This window comes from Myripristis murdjan, chromosome 3, assembly GCF_902150065.1.
Source record: "Myripristis murdjan chromosome 3, fMyrMur1.1, whole genome shotgun sequence".
NCBI classification, from domain to species: Eukaryota; Metazoa; Chordata; class Actinopteri; order Holocentriformes; family Holocentridae; genus Myripristis; species Myripristis murdjan.
In genome coordinates this window covers 8,319,830-8,335,360 of record NC_043982.1, presented here as the reverse complement: position 1 = coordinate 8,335,360, position 15,531 = coordinate 8,319,830, and the positions used below count along the sequence as shown (strand labels likewise).

At 41.2% G+C, this 15,531-nt stretch overlaps 1 protein-coding gene across 1 annotated transcript in view; it reads right to left on the bottom strand.

Annotated features, from left to right (window-relative positions):
• The window catches only part of galnt18b (UDP-N-acetyl-alpha-D-galactosamine:polypeptide N-acetylgalactosaminyltransferase 18b), a 73,120-nt gene extending 68,014 nt beyond the window's left edge, over positions 1-5,106 (bottom strand). Inside the window, exon 1 of the mRNA XM_030048603.1 lies at positions 4,656-5,106. Coding sequence (XP_029904463.1) covers positions 4,656-4,893 — 238 coding nt within the window. The 5' untranslated portion in view covers positions 4,894-5,106. The remainder of the gene's footprint in view (positions 1-4,655) is intronic.
• Positions 5,107-15,531: the final 10,425 nt, after the last annotated feature.

Below are 15,531 nucleotides of genomic sequence, written 5' to 3'. Positions count from 1 at the left end.
CACATGACAGAATGAAACAGCCCAATTAACTAAGGAAGTGAGGGGGTCTCTGCTTATGCTAAAACCTGGGATTTCTCTCCCCAGCTGCCTCTACTGGCAGCCGAGATATTCAGGACAATATCAAACAATTTCTGATCAGAATTCAGATTCAGCACTTAAGTCAACAGTCACCTCTCTTATTATTTGTTGATAACCTGTACTGTTTTTTAATAACATCATGACAGCCAGTCAGACATCCTGCAGTGATCTTATAATATCGCAGTATATTCTTCAATACTTTTGTGCAAGGAAAAGATCAAATCGTAGGTAAAGATTGACTTTATCCTATAAAAAAATCAGACATGCAGTTGCCTTCATCTAAAATTGTACCAAAAGAGCCCTTTGGCTGTTCTTTCCTCCTTCCCAAAGGACTTAGCACTTAAAAGGAAATGGAAGCACGGGTGCAACTTTCGTGAGTCACTTTCCAGCGCTGCATACCAAAGCCAACATGAATACATGCACAAGCATGCATACATAAATGTGCACACATCCATGTAGACCCACACACACACACACACACACACACACTCATACCCCTGTCTAATTTCTCTCTTTCGTTCCTTAATTCTACTCTTGCATTCACTGATGCTCTGGAAAACAGTGTTGGCTAAATGGAAAAATGTAAATGTCCTCTCAGCTCCAAAAGTGTGCGCTGATTTAGTGGGCTTTTCAATTGATTTGACGGGTTGATTTGCTTGAAGCCATCTTGGGAACTGTCACTATCATTTGCAGCTAAATCAGCAGTGTGTTAATGAATAGCTCTCACAGGCCTCTTGGCCATTCCATCGGAACACACACGAGCAAAACATCTCCTCGGAGGTCAAATCAAGCGATGGAACAAGCTGCCTTTTCATGAACACGCTCCTGTGGTAACACAGTGTGTCCCCAAGTTTTTCCCAAGTATCCTATACGGCATGTTTACACTCCAGTTTTCATTTCATGCTCCAACAATACAGTGCATGCCCTGTATCTCAGGAGAATACAGGGGAAAAATTGAAATTGCTTTTTTTTTTTTTTTTTTTTTAAATTTACACCAATTATTAAACTCAAGGACGCATCTACTGTAAATCTCACTGTAAATGCAACAAGTATGTAAACATACAGATACAGCACTCCAGTGTTTATTATCAGAACACATTACAAAAACCTTTCCATCTGATACCGTCTTTTATCCACTGTCAAAATGCAATGCCTTGCGGCCTCTTACTCTGAAAATGTGACATTTAAAATAGATTAAGTGACATTTAAAATAAAAGACTGTTTGTGTTTTTTTCCTCAAAATGTAGACTTTTTTTTGGCAAAAGGCAAGAAAAGAGAGCAGGAAAAACAGGCGTCGTGGTGGGCGTGTGTGAACTTGCTCTGTGTGACTGTACAAACACATTCTCCTTGGCTGAGTGTACCTGATACAAAGAGTTTACAAGAAGTCTGTGCTGCTGCCATGGTGCTCTGCCACACCGACACGAGCTCGACTTCATCGAATAGTTAATGTGAAGGCATATTTCTGTCTAATCCCCGAGTACATGGTTGACATCAGAGACAACTCTGAACTACCCATGGCGAGCCAGCTGTAGTAAATGTTTCATTGTCACATGCAGTGTTGCCCTGTGGCTCAGGATCTCGGTGCATGTATGTGGCTGTGTGAGGAGTGCGACAGGGATGAGGCGCTGCCCTGATAAGACTCACTATATAAACTAGGGAAACCAGAGCCCGAAAACAACCAACAAGTATTTAGAACATCTGCACTTGTCTCACAAGGGCAAAGCGACTTGGCATAAGCCTCGACTGTAAGTGCAAACAATACGGGGAAACAGGAAGACAGAGTTATTTTTGGAGATGTCAAAAGTGCACTAATGACTGTCTGGTTCTGCCCAAAGCTCACTGACTCTTGACGCTGCCGGGCACTTACACACTCTGATTAAGGATCTGCATTTGCAGCCGAAGCGTTCTGAGCAATTATCAGTGAAATCCGGAAGATATGTTTTCAAAGTTAAAAGCAGTTTCAAAAGGGAGGGCACGCCGCTTTGTTTAATGGTAAGGATGAGGCTGAGGACGCATAAAGCCCCTCAGGTTCATGCCAAGACTAATAACCCCAGAATTAATGGAACACTTTCAAATGCCTGTCTTGAATCTAATGATTGGATGTCAGATGTACACAAAAACATAAAATGTTCTTATGTTTTGGGATGTGATGGAGTAAAAGAGGTGTCCTGAACTCCTGAGGCGTTTTTAAGTTTTATTCTTTTGAGAATTGAGTGGTATTCATCATTCGTTACCACATTATAACAAGCCTGCAACTGCATAGTCTGCCTTTAAAATGGCATGTAAATTTAGCAGAACATTTGTTGTTGTTTCCGATGCATACCACTACAACTTCATCAAGCCCGATGCTTCAGCGGCTCCAGATTATGTTGTCAACAGCAGCCCGTTTGTCCCCAAACCTCGCAGCTTACTCTGACAAACAGGCGGCATTGCTACTGCAATTAATGTGATCTCTGGCTCGTCCCTGTAGTTTATGTGATAGACGCATGGGAATGGGCTCTCAAGATGAAATAAGATCAATACTACAAACACCTAAAGCAACCACTAATGACGGTTGGCTGAGCATGAGCTCACTGCTGAATATGCTAATAAGTGAGAATGTTCAGCCTGAGTCAAATATTTATTCAAGGTTTAAAAACATGTTTTTTATGTGTAGGCAATACCTTTAGAATTATTATTATTTTTGCTAATCGCAGATTCACAGTCCTTGTTCTACAAGTGGCACAAAAGTCAGCAAAACATGACTTTTTTTTTTTTTTTTTTTTTTTAATATAAACAGAGAGCCACAAGTCCAGAGATATGTTTTTGCACCCTGTTGGATGTATTTTCAGGAACTGACAGCTGTAGTCAAAATGTAGAGTCATGTTTATTGTAAAACCGCCCATCACTGATTCTTCAGAATGTGTAACAAACATGTTTTCTAGATTCATGGGTAAAAATACATATATAAATCTTACATTTTTTATTTCAGGTGAAGGCCCAAAAAAGTGAAACATTGCAGTGTCTGCCCTGTGCCATGGTCTATTCATCTTTTAGCACAAATTTGCAGCCAAAATTTTCCTTTTGGGAAATAGTTCAAACATGTGCTTTGAAGGAAATGCAGCAGTGGCACCTTAACAGAGCTCGGTCCAGGCTGCCGGTGCCAAACTGAAATGTAGAGCTGCCTGCAGGAGGAATGTTTACCCAAGCTTAACATGCGGCCTTGTTTCTCAAAACGACACAAGTAGGTACACTTCTGTCAGCATTCAACTTTTTAAAGCAACTCTGTGCCGTTTCAAATTGGGCCCTGTCCAGAGTGAGGCCCCCCTGTGATGGCAAGAATAGCTCTATTAATGACACAGAGAGCTGAGGAAAATTAACCGTGTGTGATCAAGTTAGACAGTAACTGTGTACTACAGGTGGTGGGAAGGCCTGACAGGAATTTGAGAAAAGGATTCCAGGCATTCTTAAGGACAAGGCACCAGTCTGAGTAAAATGATATCCAATACACCAAGAGGCGAAAGATGGAAAAAGAGCATCTGGATATTATTCCAACGATTTCATTAATTAGTTCGAAAAATCATTTAGTTTGAAAGACCTGACAGTAAGAAATCAAACACTGGATAGTGTCAGGAAAAAGTTGCCCGGACCTGTAATCAGAGATGCTGAAAGAAACCTGAAGAGTATCCTACACTGTGGTGCAAACTGTGCTTCAGTGTGAACCATGTTCCACTGCTACTACTCTATGTATAACACTGTGTGTCAAAGTCTTCGATCCAGGCTGCAGGAGACTGCTGTGCTGTGTGGGAAGCTTCGTCTTGTGCATGATTAAGAAAGGACATCGAGGCAGATTTCTGCATTCCCGATATTCCAATATGAGCTCGTATAATAATAGCAATTAATGAGACAGTGTTCCAGACACAACCTAGTGAGACGAAAAAATCATTAAAATGTACCTACAGGGACTTATACAGCGTATCTGGTGGCCTACTTACAGAAAAACTGAGTTATACTGACCTTTTCAGACTTTTTAAAAATTATTTCCCATATAATGTACAAACAGGTTTTGCTGTGATAGGCTGCTTAGCATTTGTATGCTGTTTGGCATCAAGGATGCTTTGCTGTGTATTCTCACTGTCCTCCATCACAGCCTCTAGACAAGCATCAAAAGGCGAAAGAAGTCCCTGCTGTACACTAAATAAATAAACAAATACATAAATTCACATTCAAAATGATCCACTGAAACAAGGGTAGGCACCCATGTGCCATGGAGGGCTGAGAGTCTGCAGGTTTTTTATTCAACCACAAACTCCACCAGGTGATTTCACCCATCAGGTGCTTGAAGGTGAAATCACCAGGTGGAGTTTTTGTTGGAATAATAATAATAATAATAATAATAATAATAAACTGCAGCCTCTCAGCCCTCTATGACACATGGGTGCCCACCCATGCACTAAAAAAAAAAAAAAAAAAAAAGTTGTTATGTAACGGAGGGTGGTGTAGGTGCAGGTAATAATGTAGGAGGCTGTTAATTAATGACAGGTCCAGGTGAAACGGGACAACAACACGCCTACATGGTCCAGTGAGGACTACTTTACCTTGTATGTGCTGGTTGACCACAGTCTCCAGTCGGTCCAGCCTCTCCATGATCCGGAGAGTGTCACCCCTTTTGTCACCTTCTAACTTTTTCTCCGCTACAGGCATGGGGACTTTGATGTACACATTGGCGATGTAGTTAGTAACCCATCCAACATACAGCAGGCACACAATGTTGGTCATGCCGCTCAGGATCACGCATGTCGACACCAAAGTTTTGGTTCTCCTGGTGCAAGCCATGCCGACATCCCTCCATACAGCCTGCAGTATCCCGTTAAACCGGAGGACAAGGTGGCAGCCACCCACAAAAAAAAAAAAGCCCGGAATAATGTAGTTCAGTATGCAGTAAAATAATAATTCCTGCGACCGTGCAGCGACGCAATCCGGACAACCTCGGGCTTTTCGCTTTAATTGTAAAAGTGCAGGGTGTTTGGAGCGCCGGGGAGGAGTGTATCAAATATCTACAGGTGAAGGCTCCCTCTCTCGCTCCATTGCAAGCCTCTGTCGGCTCCACTTGTATTTGAGGATCAACGAAATAGGAGAAACACCGTGCATCCTGCTGCAGCCAATGGGATCGGGCGGTGGGGGGTGTGGGGGGGTGGACTGAAACAGCCTCCCCACTGTAGGCTATGCACCCCCTCTCCCCTCCCCTCCCCCTGCTCAGTGATTCACTGTGAAGGTGGGAGGATCTGATCGCACTACTTCCATATTCCGCTGCGCTCCGAGAGCCGATAACAATACAAGCAATCAAATCTTTGCGCCACCTCGCATCGGTGACTTTGTGCACATTGTCTTCATTTGTTTAAACGCAGCCAAATGTAGAAGTTCCTCTTACATCCACTAGGTTTGTTATATACATGTAGTCTCTTGTTTAACTAAAATAAATAAATAAATAAAAAGAGAGGGAGAGATTTTAGAATTGTGATGTGATCATCCTTTGGAGGCAAATGTGAGCAAGGGAGTACCTGCTGCAATACTTTAGCAAGCCACAAGATAGAGACAATAGGACTTCATACCAAAAAAAAAAAAAAAAAAAAAAGGTGTATTGGGTCATATTATAGGTCTGGCACCATGTGACCAGCAGACAGCATATACACAGCAGACCATAGAGGAGGCTACATTCACCTCTGGGGCGGCTGTAATTATGGTGAAATTCTTTCCAGTGGAAAGGTACCAGACAGTCTAATTGCTTTCTACAGCCATATTCATAGAGCAAATACGGGGGACCAGTTACAGTTTCACCTTGTGAGGCTTGACGCTTGGCATGCATGTGTTTTACGCTGCATTCATTAGGCGATGCATCCAACAGGCTGCAAAGTAGAGGGAATATCCTAACGCACTCTAATTTGCAATGCATGTACACTTCCATGCTGTGCTGTATGGCTCGTTTGGCATGTTATTATTATTGCTGATGGTAGTAGTAGTAGAGGTAGTGGTGGTGGTCAGAGCACATTATGATTTTGTGTTTGTGCACAAGATGAGTAGATGCCAAGATGCCATTGATTTGGATGCATATTTGAATGCAGCGTAGCAGTGTGCAATGCTATTGACAAAGCACTGCACCCCCACACTGCACGATCACTCAGGCTCCACTTACTGTCTTTTGAGGCATATGGCCACTTCATATTAATTGCCCCTGTAGGTCCTCTACTCTGTTCTGAGGTGGCCGTTCGATTTCACATTTAGGAATTATATACCGCTGTAACTTTGAAAATTGATATTTGCATCATCCCAGCGCATGGACCTCCTCTTAATGGCTTTGGTCTCAGTTCTTGCTGTTCCCAAGGTTCTCTGCAGCTGAGAGGGAGAATGAAATGGCACTGCAGAGAGAAAGGCTTGACATGTACTGATTATGAGGCAAGTTTTCCCAAATAAATTCTCTCAAAGTAATAATTCTCATCTCTGCTTTAATATAATATGCTTGGTGCGGCATGGCCCGTGAGTTTTGAATGTCTTGAATTTCATCTTTCTTCGGCGCCTCGCTATGCGTGGCTGTTGGATTTGGTCCATCTGACCCTTCTTGCAAGTTCTGCTCTTACTATGTAAAAGAATAATATAATTTTTTGAATGATAGGCATACAAAATCAGGGCCGTTTAAGCAGTGTATCCTTGAAACACACTTTTTAGATCAGTGTACATTGGGAGGTCATAGACATTCTGCTTTTTTCTCCCATTTAAAAGCCTTTACATGGACACAGCAATTGTAGTAGCTGAGTTTAAAAACACTGTCAGTTACTTTAATTCCTGACTGCTTGCTGACAGTATTTTCCACTACTATCTAGGCCAGATGATTATTTGCTAATAATATCCTTTGTCTCAAATCCGTCTGAGAGAGATGACAGAGCACAGGCTAATGGAGTAAAAATATTATTATCAGTAATGAAAAAGTGAGTGTTACATAAGTAGTGCGTCCATTATTTTGTTTGTATGGAGTGAGAAACCGATAATTATGACAGTATTTTTCCTGAATGAATATAGCATGTCTGTGGAGTGTGGTACATGAGCAAAACACTGACAAACATCTCTGTATATATCCATAATCGCTGCCTCTTTGGAACAAAATGCACTTTAATCATCTTTTTATGCGACTGGCCAATATTACTGGCTTGATTACAGAGGACAGAAGCAAAATCAGTAAATGGAATTGACAGACGGGAACTGGCTATCATTAAGCAGAAAGATTAGCTGCCTATAGCTTCAAGTCTCATGTATATCTATCTAATCACAGTGAGATAATGTTGAGTCATCAATTATAATTTCTCATTTACTTTGTTAGGGAAGACTGGTCAGTATTATTTGAGTAATCATTTCCTCCCTAATGCGGAGCTAAAGACAGGCCACCTCTGGTCTGCTCCACTGCTCTGTCTCCTCAGCAGCAGTCATTTATGTGGTGAGTCCCCTTTGATGATCAATGCAGGAACGTGCTCCCCATTTATCTCCGCTACCACACATGCCTAGTGCGAAGGTAGCATTAATGATTTAATGTGAACGATTTTTTTCTTGTTAAGGGGGTGGGGAGGTGCAAGGTCACATGAATGTGATGAAAATGCATTTTTCCAGTGACTTTCTGCTCATTTAGTTCACCAGAACCATTCACCGGTCGTCTGAGCCGATGCTCATGAGACTCCATAGGTGGTGGAAGCCAGGTTAGGTGTCATCTATTGCAAGCATTAAAAAAGTATGAGCGTACATGGCTCAAACTGCATTCTTGTGAAGGTGCATTGTGCAAAATTGCTGAGGGTTTATTAAAGTGAGGAACCCAGGAGACGGACAAATGTGGAATATGTCTGTTAATAATGTCAGTTTATGTTTGGTTTCAGTTTATTAGTTTTGTTTCCAGTCTAAAGCCGGGCATACGCTGTGTGATTATGTGCCATCCCAAATGAAAGATGACTAACGTGGAAGAAATGTGGTGATATCTTTGGTCGTGGCTCGAAAATGGTCCTACGTCCCTCTGAGAGAGGTTCAAAGATGACCATTGTCACAGTCTTTAGACCAAAGATAGCCTGGGACAAAATTCTGTCTTACAGTGTGACTGCTGCTACAACCTGCGTCTTCTGACCAGCCACTAGGAATGCAAAATAACAACAAACAAAACAAAACAAAACATACAAAATAACCAAATTGAAATGTTGGGATTGGGATTCAAAAAAACAAAAAAAAGGGTAACACTTTACAATGAGAGTACAACAATTAACGTTAGTAACATTAAGGGCGTTTTCACACCTATCTCGTTTGGTCCGGACTTTCGGACTTTTCAGTTTGATCCGAACCTAAATTACAGGTGTGAAAGGTGCCGCGGACCACAGTCCGCACCAAAGGACCAAAATTTGGTCCGACCAAAAGAGGTGGTCTCGGTCCGGACCAAACGAACCATGGTTCGGACCTTCTGCAGTGTGAAACAACTATTTGTATGGTTCGGACCTTCGTATCAATGACAGGAAGTTTTTTTCTTCTGCTGCTCTCGATTTAATTACGGTACAGGAAGTTACGTCACGCTAACTAGCTGGTTATCATGGTTATGCGTCTCCGACGGCATGCTAACTTTAGCTGCTAACGTTAAACGTTGCTGTGACATGCAAGGCGCAACGTTAGTCGACTCGTGTCCGTTATTATGCTGAATAAAAAGTGTTGCATGGTAAAATGTATAGCACTATAAAGACAAGATAATACATCACTACTGACAGCTCATCTTTTTAAAAAAATATTCCCACACTCACCTTCTCTCCGGAATACACATTGCCATAACTCGCAGGACTGTATGCCGTTTTCTCCTCCTCTCGATAAAGTTTTCGCATGATGAGGAGGCTCATCTTGCAAATAGCAGTTACTCTGATGTATTGCACATTAACTCGCTCCAGTGCCGGCTTTACCTATGTCGCCGACGACTCTACCTATGATGCCGATAAAATCCTGCGGGTATCCCTCCGGTAAACAACCACTGCCGGCGCCCCTCCGGCCGCTAGCAGCACCCCTCCAATAGATGGCGCCCTAGGCAACTGTCTATACCGCCTATGCCAAAAGCCGGCTCTGGCTTGCTCCATTCATTTTCTCTAAACAGGAAGTAATACTGATGTCAGATGCCGGCCGGCCAGCGTCCTCTAATGAGAAGAATAAATTTCCCATGTGTTTGTCTTATAAAGTCCATTACTCTATTTGCAGTGTGAAACCAAACCAACCGGACCAAATGTATTACAATGTAACAGAATCATGGAGTTTGGTTCAGACCTTGGTTTGGACTTTCAGGTGTGAAAACGCCCTAAGTAACAGGTAATAAACATTAAGTAACAGTTAACTAACTGTTAACTAATGTGTCTAAGAATCATGTACTAATGCTGTTCATGCTAAGGTATTAATTTATATGTTATTTAAGGGTTATTGTAGATATTATTAACATTAGTAAATGCCATAATAATCATTAACTAACAGTTAATTAACCATTACAGCATTAAAGAACGTTAACTAATGTTAATTGTTGTACTCTTATTGTAAAGTTTTTCTTCTTTGGATTTTTGTCCAAACACATTAATATGACTGTTGCAAGGCTCAGTTCTTGGTTAGATTCACTGATGACATTTTCTTTTATATTGACTTGCGGTGTAGCCTATTACACTCAGTTGGTGTGATCATCGTACTGTCTAGATACATCAAACTTGATGTCACGTCACACAGTGTGGCTTGCAATAAACTTACAAGATTGCTTAAATCTCACAGTCTGTATGCACCATTATACGCTGCTGAGTCTACAGACATTCAATCAGCAAATACCCTCCATTCACACTGGCAATTTGTGCGTGGTAACAGATGGTATGAGCATTGCCTTCCACATCCAAATGTTACAAATTGTATCTGATAAGTCAAAGTTGCACCAAGTTGGTTTTTCACATCCTCGAGCAGGAGGGCATTCGGCTGTCTGATCACCTAAAAATAGCTCACTGAAATATGAGAAACACATTGCAGCTTCAGGGCTACTTTACTCTAAACAAATCTTGGGATAATGTCTCCCATCATCTTCAAATACGCTATCTGATATGGCTCTCTGACTGCAGGCTGTGCATTATCTAACTGAAGAGCTGATTACTATAAATGTGAAAGAAACTATAATGAGAAAATAATTTATCTGCTAAGTTACCAGAGTCACATTGAACTCCAGTGAGGGTGGGCTGAGAGATTAGCTTGTTTTCTAACTAATAGTGTGTTGCACCCCGTGTTACGTTTGTGTATCAGTGGCCTCGGCTATATGTGCTGTGGTTTTTCATTTTGTTGTTATTTTTCATGCCCGTCCTGTCCTTTGATACCCTCTGTAAAGGGCACTAGGATTCAGCTTATCCTTGCAAATACAATTAGTGGATGCCCCGGGAAGTGAGCTTCTAAAATATTGCCGTGGGTACGACCTTACAGGCCTTGTACATGCTTAAATGACAAGCCATAAGCACCTGTAGGTGGTAGAAGTGCAACTTTAATCCATTTGCTTTGAATACGAGCCAGCGGCAGGGACACTTTGAGGTTGTTAGAAACCTGTGATGCCCACGCTGAGTGATCCACCTAGCCAAGCAGCTGTCACGTTTGGTCTGAGTGAGTGCTCTTCTTCCAGGCTGATTAATTACTGTGTGTATCCTGTAATCATAACTGTGAGGTCTGGGAGACAAAGACACTACCACTGCGAGTTCCCCAGCCATGGAGACAGAAACCATTAATCAACAAACCACACACTCGACAGGGCTGTGTTTGTAATATCAGCAGGTTACTTATATTTATAGCCTGGTCTTGACAATCCAGAAAAGATAAGTGAATACCTGAAATATGTTTTCCATCAACTGTGTGAAACCCTCCAGAGGATTTTTAAGTTAATGGCTATATAAATTGAGGGGAAGAACTGCTGATGGGAAACAAAAAATGACCCAAAATTGTCCATATTGAAGCAGGGATTTTGAGAAAGACGCTGAACCCCTACCATCTTCAAACGTGCTGCGCTGAAGCTGACCACCTGATTGTCTTACAATCCCCCCCATTAAGCAGTTGAAATGGTTGAGACAAACCCACCATTCATATGCTGGGGTGAGCTGTACGTGTACTCTGGACTCCTTACGGAGAGGGGGCACACAAAAGAACAGAAATTCCCTTTGGGGCTTAATAGAGTATCACTATCCGTAGGACTCATGTTTAAATGGTGCATATTGTCAATCATTGCACCAGACGCCCGCCTGCAAAAGTCAGTCAGTTTGAGAGTAAAAAAAATAACCCTGCTCCAGTGAAATAATAATAAGCAAAGTCAGTGTAGTGGCAAAAGTGAAGCTGTTCTCCTGTTTCAGATTAGACATTTTAGGGCCAAGACTGAAACCTTTCCCTCACTGTTCCACAGTTTGAAATATGATCAAATTGAGAAAACCAGGCTCTTTCATTACAGAAATGGACTGTTATAGCCTTTTGTCATGATTCATGCATATGTACACTCATGGAATGGCAAAGCTAAGGCTGCTATGCATACACTTACCTACAGTTTTGGCATTACCCCCATACAGCAAACACAAAAAAACATGTGGCCCGATTACAAGAAGTGTGCTGTTACTTTCCTAGGCATTCTGACTTACTGATTTTTTGCAGTTCCTGTAAAAGCAAATTTTGGCCCATTACAAATGAATTGGCACCTTGTCACACACAAAATACAAAAAAATGTGCATCTTGTTGAGGAGAGGTGGCATGTAAATTTATTTTCTAAGCAATCTGATTCACCATCTGATTTGCCACTGATGTTTATGTGTGATTATGGTGGACTGTTTGGAGGAGGTTTCTAGAGAGCAGGTCCCCTCTCACTGACACAGATACACCCGCGGCTCTGTATCTCACCTTATCTGTCTCAGTGGCCACTAGCACTGCTGCCAATACATCCCAGCACTCACCCCACACACCTTAGCAAGTGCCTAGCAACCACCGCAAACACCCTAGCAACCACCCCAGAACACCATAGCAACCGCATAGCAGCAACCCCAGACAGCATAATAACTACCTAGCAATGCCCTGGCAACCACCCAGAACACCCTAGCAACCACCTTGCAACTCCCTGGCAACCATCAGGAAAGCCATTGCAACGTCATAGCAAGGCCCTAGTAACCATCAGAAACACCCTAGCAGCCACCCAGAACACCATAGCAACAATTTCGCAAAATATTACAAATGAAATATATCACCATCTACGATCAGCATAGCAAAAGAAAGGTGGGTTGGCACATGGCCACACTTTCAGCACAACGGCAAGCACATTTGAAGTTTCTTCAGAAACTTTAGCCATTTCTAGTTAAATATCAGTATCATTAAAATATCAAGGAGGCAGGTGTTAAGGTTTCCTTTTGAGTCTCTTAATGCATTTAGTACACATCTGATTTTTTAAATCACTTGCACTTTGTGAGAGGCCCACATGACTGTGAGAACCAGTGTGATATTACTGGTTTCCATTGCCGCCCCTTGAAGGACAAACATGCATGTTATAGTTGATTAAAGCACCTTGAACACCTTCATTTGCAAATAAATCCAAAGTTTAAAGTGTGCACCCACTAAAATACAGTATGACTTGATTCCCAAAACTGAATGGTGAGCATGAATAATAAAAAAAAGTTACTTTTTGTGTCAAGACCCACCAAATATTTTTGTGGTGGAAAGTACTTAAGCATTTAGTTGGCAAATCCATACATCAGATCAAATCCATACATTTATTATTATGTGTTGGACCTTACATGTCATTTCAGTTTCTAGTGAATCCAACATTACCACATGCTACCTTCTCTAGAAGAACACACCTTCAAGTCCTTAACAAAAGTATAACAATAGTATCCTAATCATTTTTAAACAGTAAATTGGCTGCTGCTGGTTTAAAATATGTGTCCATGTTAAGAGGGCTTCTACCATTCTCTAGGCATTGTAAATTATGGAGGACATCATGGTGCTTTAGGGGCGGTTGATGGATGTAGAAATTATGCCTCCATTTCATTATTTAATGTCCATCCTTTGTTACTGAGAAAAAAAATGCATTGATACAGTCCCTCCATGACCCACAGTTTGAAAATCACTGTGCTGGGAGAAAATTCAGCCAGATGTGAACTCTGCCGTGTTTTGTTTTGTTGTTGTTGTTGTTGTTGTTGTTGTTTTTAATTAACTGATGACATCAGAAATGGATGGCACTGAGGTTTGTGGAGAAGCAAGAGTCAGGTTTGGCAGAATATGGAAGCAAGAACTCCCAGGGGGATTTGGGAGGTAATACAGTTAACATTTCCTGGCTCGGAACAAAAGTAAGAGGGCTTTTTCTAGGCGGGCAGCGAAGAGTCAGCTGAGGTTATCACAATCTGTGCCCAGAGTAGGAGACAATTCAGAAAAGTGCACATAATCATTACCGCAATCTTTTTTTTTTTTTATTATTATTTCTTTATTCCACAAGGCCAGCCCCTAATCTAGTTGAAAATGCTGAAATTAAAAAGCAGAGGAGAGAGAGAGAGAGACAGAGAGAGAGAGAGAGAATTGATAAAACCAGCAACCAGGCCACTGACATGACGGCAGGCCAGCGTTGACGGGGGATTATGCTCCAAATACACTGTCACTGCAGCTACACAGCAGTCCCTTGCAATTATCCTCTTGCCTAAATGAAATTGAAAAATAAATTGTTTGGACGCAAAGAAAAATCGTTGCCATGGTATGATGCTTTGACCTCGTCTTGAACTCCAAAACAATCCAAAGACACCTCGCGACGAGGGTGAAAAACCGAGGCCAGATCATTACTGTAAACATACAAATTATTATTTTTCTGTCACTGCTCACCTTTGTAATGGTAAATGACAAATCTCTCAGTAAATGGATAAAAATGAATCCTTGTTTTGATTCATAACATCGTTTTACATCATATCACATTCCCATACATTTTTTCATTTAACTTCTGTATACAAAAAAGAAAAAAATAATAATAACACAGAAATGCCTTGAGCTTAATGCAATTACCTACTTTAATATTTTTTTTTATTATGTATTATAACAAATTTGATAGAATAATACAGTGAATGATACATTCAATTTTGTGCCTCAGTTGTTAAATTTGCAATAGCATGCTATGATGATATAGTTTTGCCATTGTTGTGATAAAATGACATCATTACATATGATGTAAACAATATAAATGATATGTATTAAAATTTTTGTATAGAAGAAGCTGAGAGGTTTTTTGCACAGAGATGCATTTCTGATCGCACTGCAGTATTTACACATTTCCAACCTGCATTCAGAAATGCTGTTCAAAGTCTTGTGCCCTCTTACTCAGCAACTAAGGAGCAGAAATGAAGTCATCATTATAATAGTGGGGTCTAATGCTCAGCATAAAATCTCTTTGCTTTGCCCCACTTTCTCCATTTTAGCTGCAGATCTCCTTCTATCTCTTTAGCAGGAGTGAAGTGCACTGGCCACACTCAGCAAAGCACAAGTCGCATTCTGTCCCTGAACGCCCCTGTTATTTGACACTGTGTGTACACCACATTCACACAGAATCAGCAGCCCACACCTCCTGTTTCTGCGTGAAAGATGAATAATTATGGTCATGGTCGAGGCGAAAGCCATCATGTAGCAATACAGCGCCCAGGACAATACGGGTGTGGGGCGAGGAGATTATTTTTATGTCACTGTCACTTATGTATATTCGTTTTCAGTTTCAGCTGCTCTCCATTTTATTGCTGTCTCCTATATTTGCTGTTACTGCACAGCCACCAGCGGAGGTGCAAGCCACAGGTAAGATCATCAGGATGACATGTTGTTGTACTTGGGTGCAGCCTGGGAACAAAGTGTAGTGTTACAGATGCTGAAAACACATTCGCTCTGTCTCAAATGCAAAGAAGCCTCCTATTTGGCATACCTATAGGTATACCTTTCTATTTAGGAGGCATTTCTAGGTATTTCTATTTCATATTGGAAATAGATATTTTTAGGGTTATTTCTGTTGATTTGGAAGGAAGCAATACAGTGGTACCACAATGCCTGACAACATCAACTAAGAAATCGACTGAAATTTTGACATCTGTTTAAACTGATGGTAACACTGTCTCTGGATCATCCCCTATAGCAGGGGTATTGCTCCTCCCCAGCAAAGGTCCAGGCCAACATGTCAAACTTTTCTTGTCATTTGTAGGCCTACGTGGATGTAGTGTTGAGGGTCTATATGTGTATTGGTGTGTCTATATACCAATATAATGTGATTAAGTGCAGTTCAAAAATAAGTACCTTCCCCAGCCATTTTCACATTAGTAGTAAAAAAAAAAAAAAAAAAAAAAAAAAAGATAAATAAGCAGGTCTGCTCACAAATTAAAGTTTCAAAATGAGTTTCCCTCAAAAATAGAAATGAAAATAAAA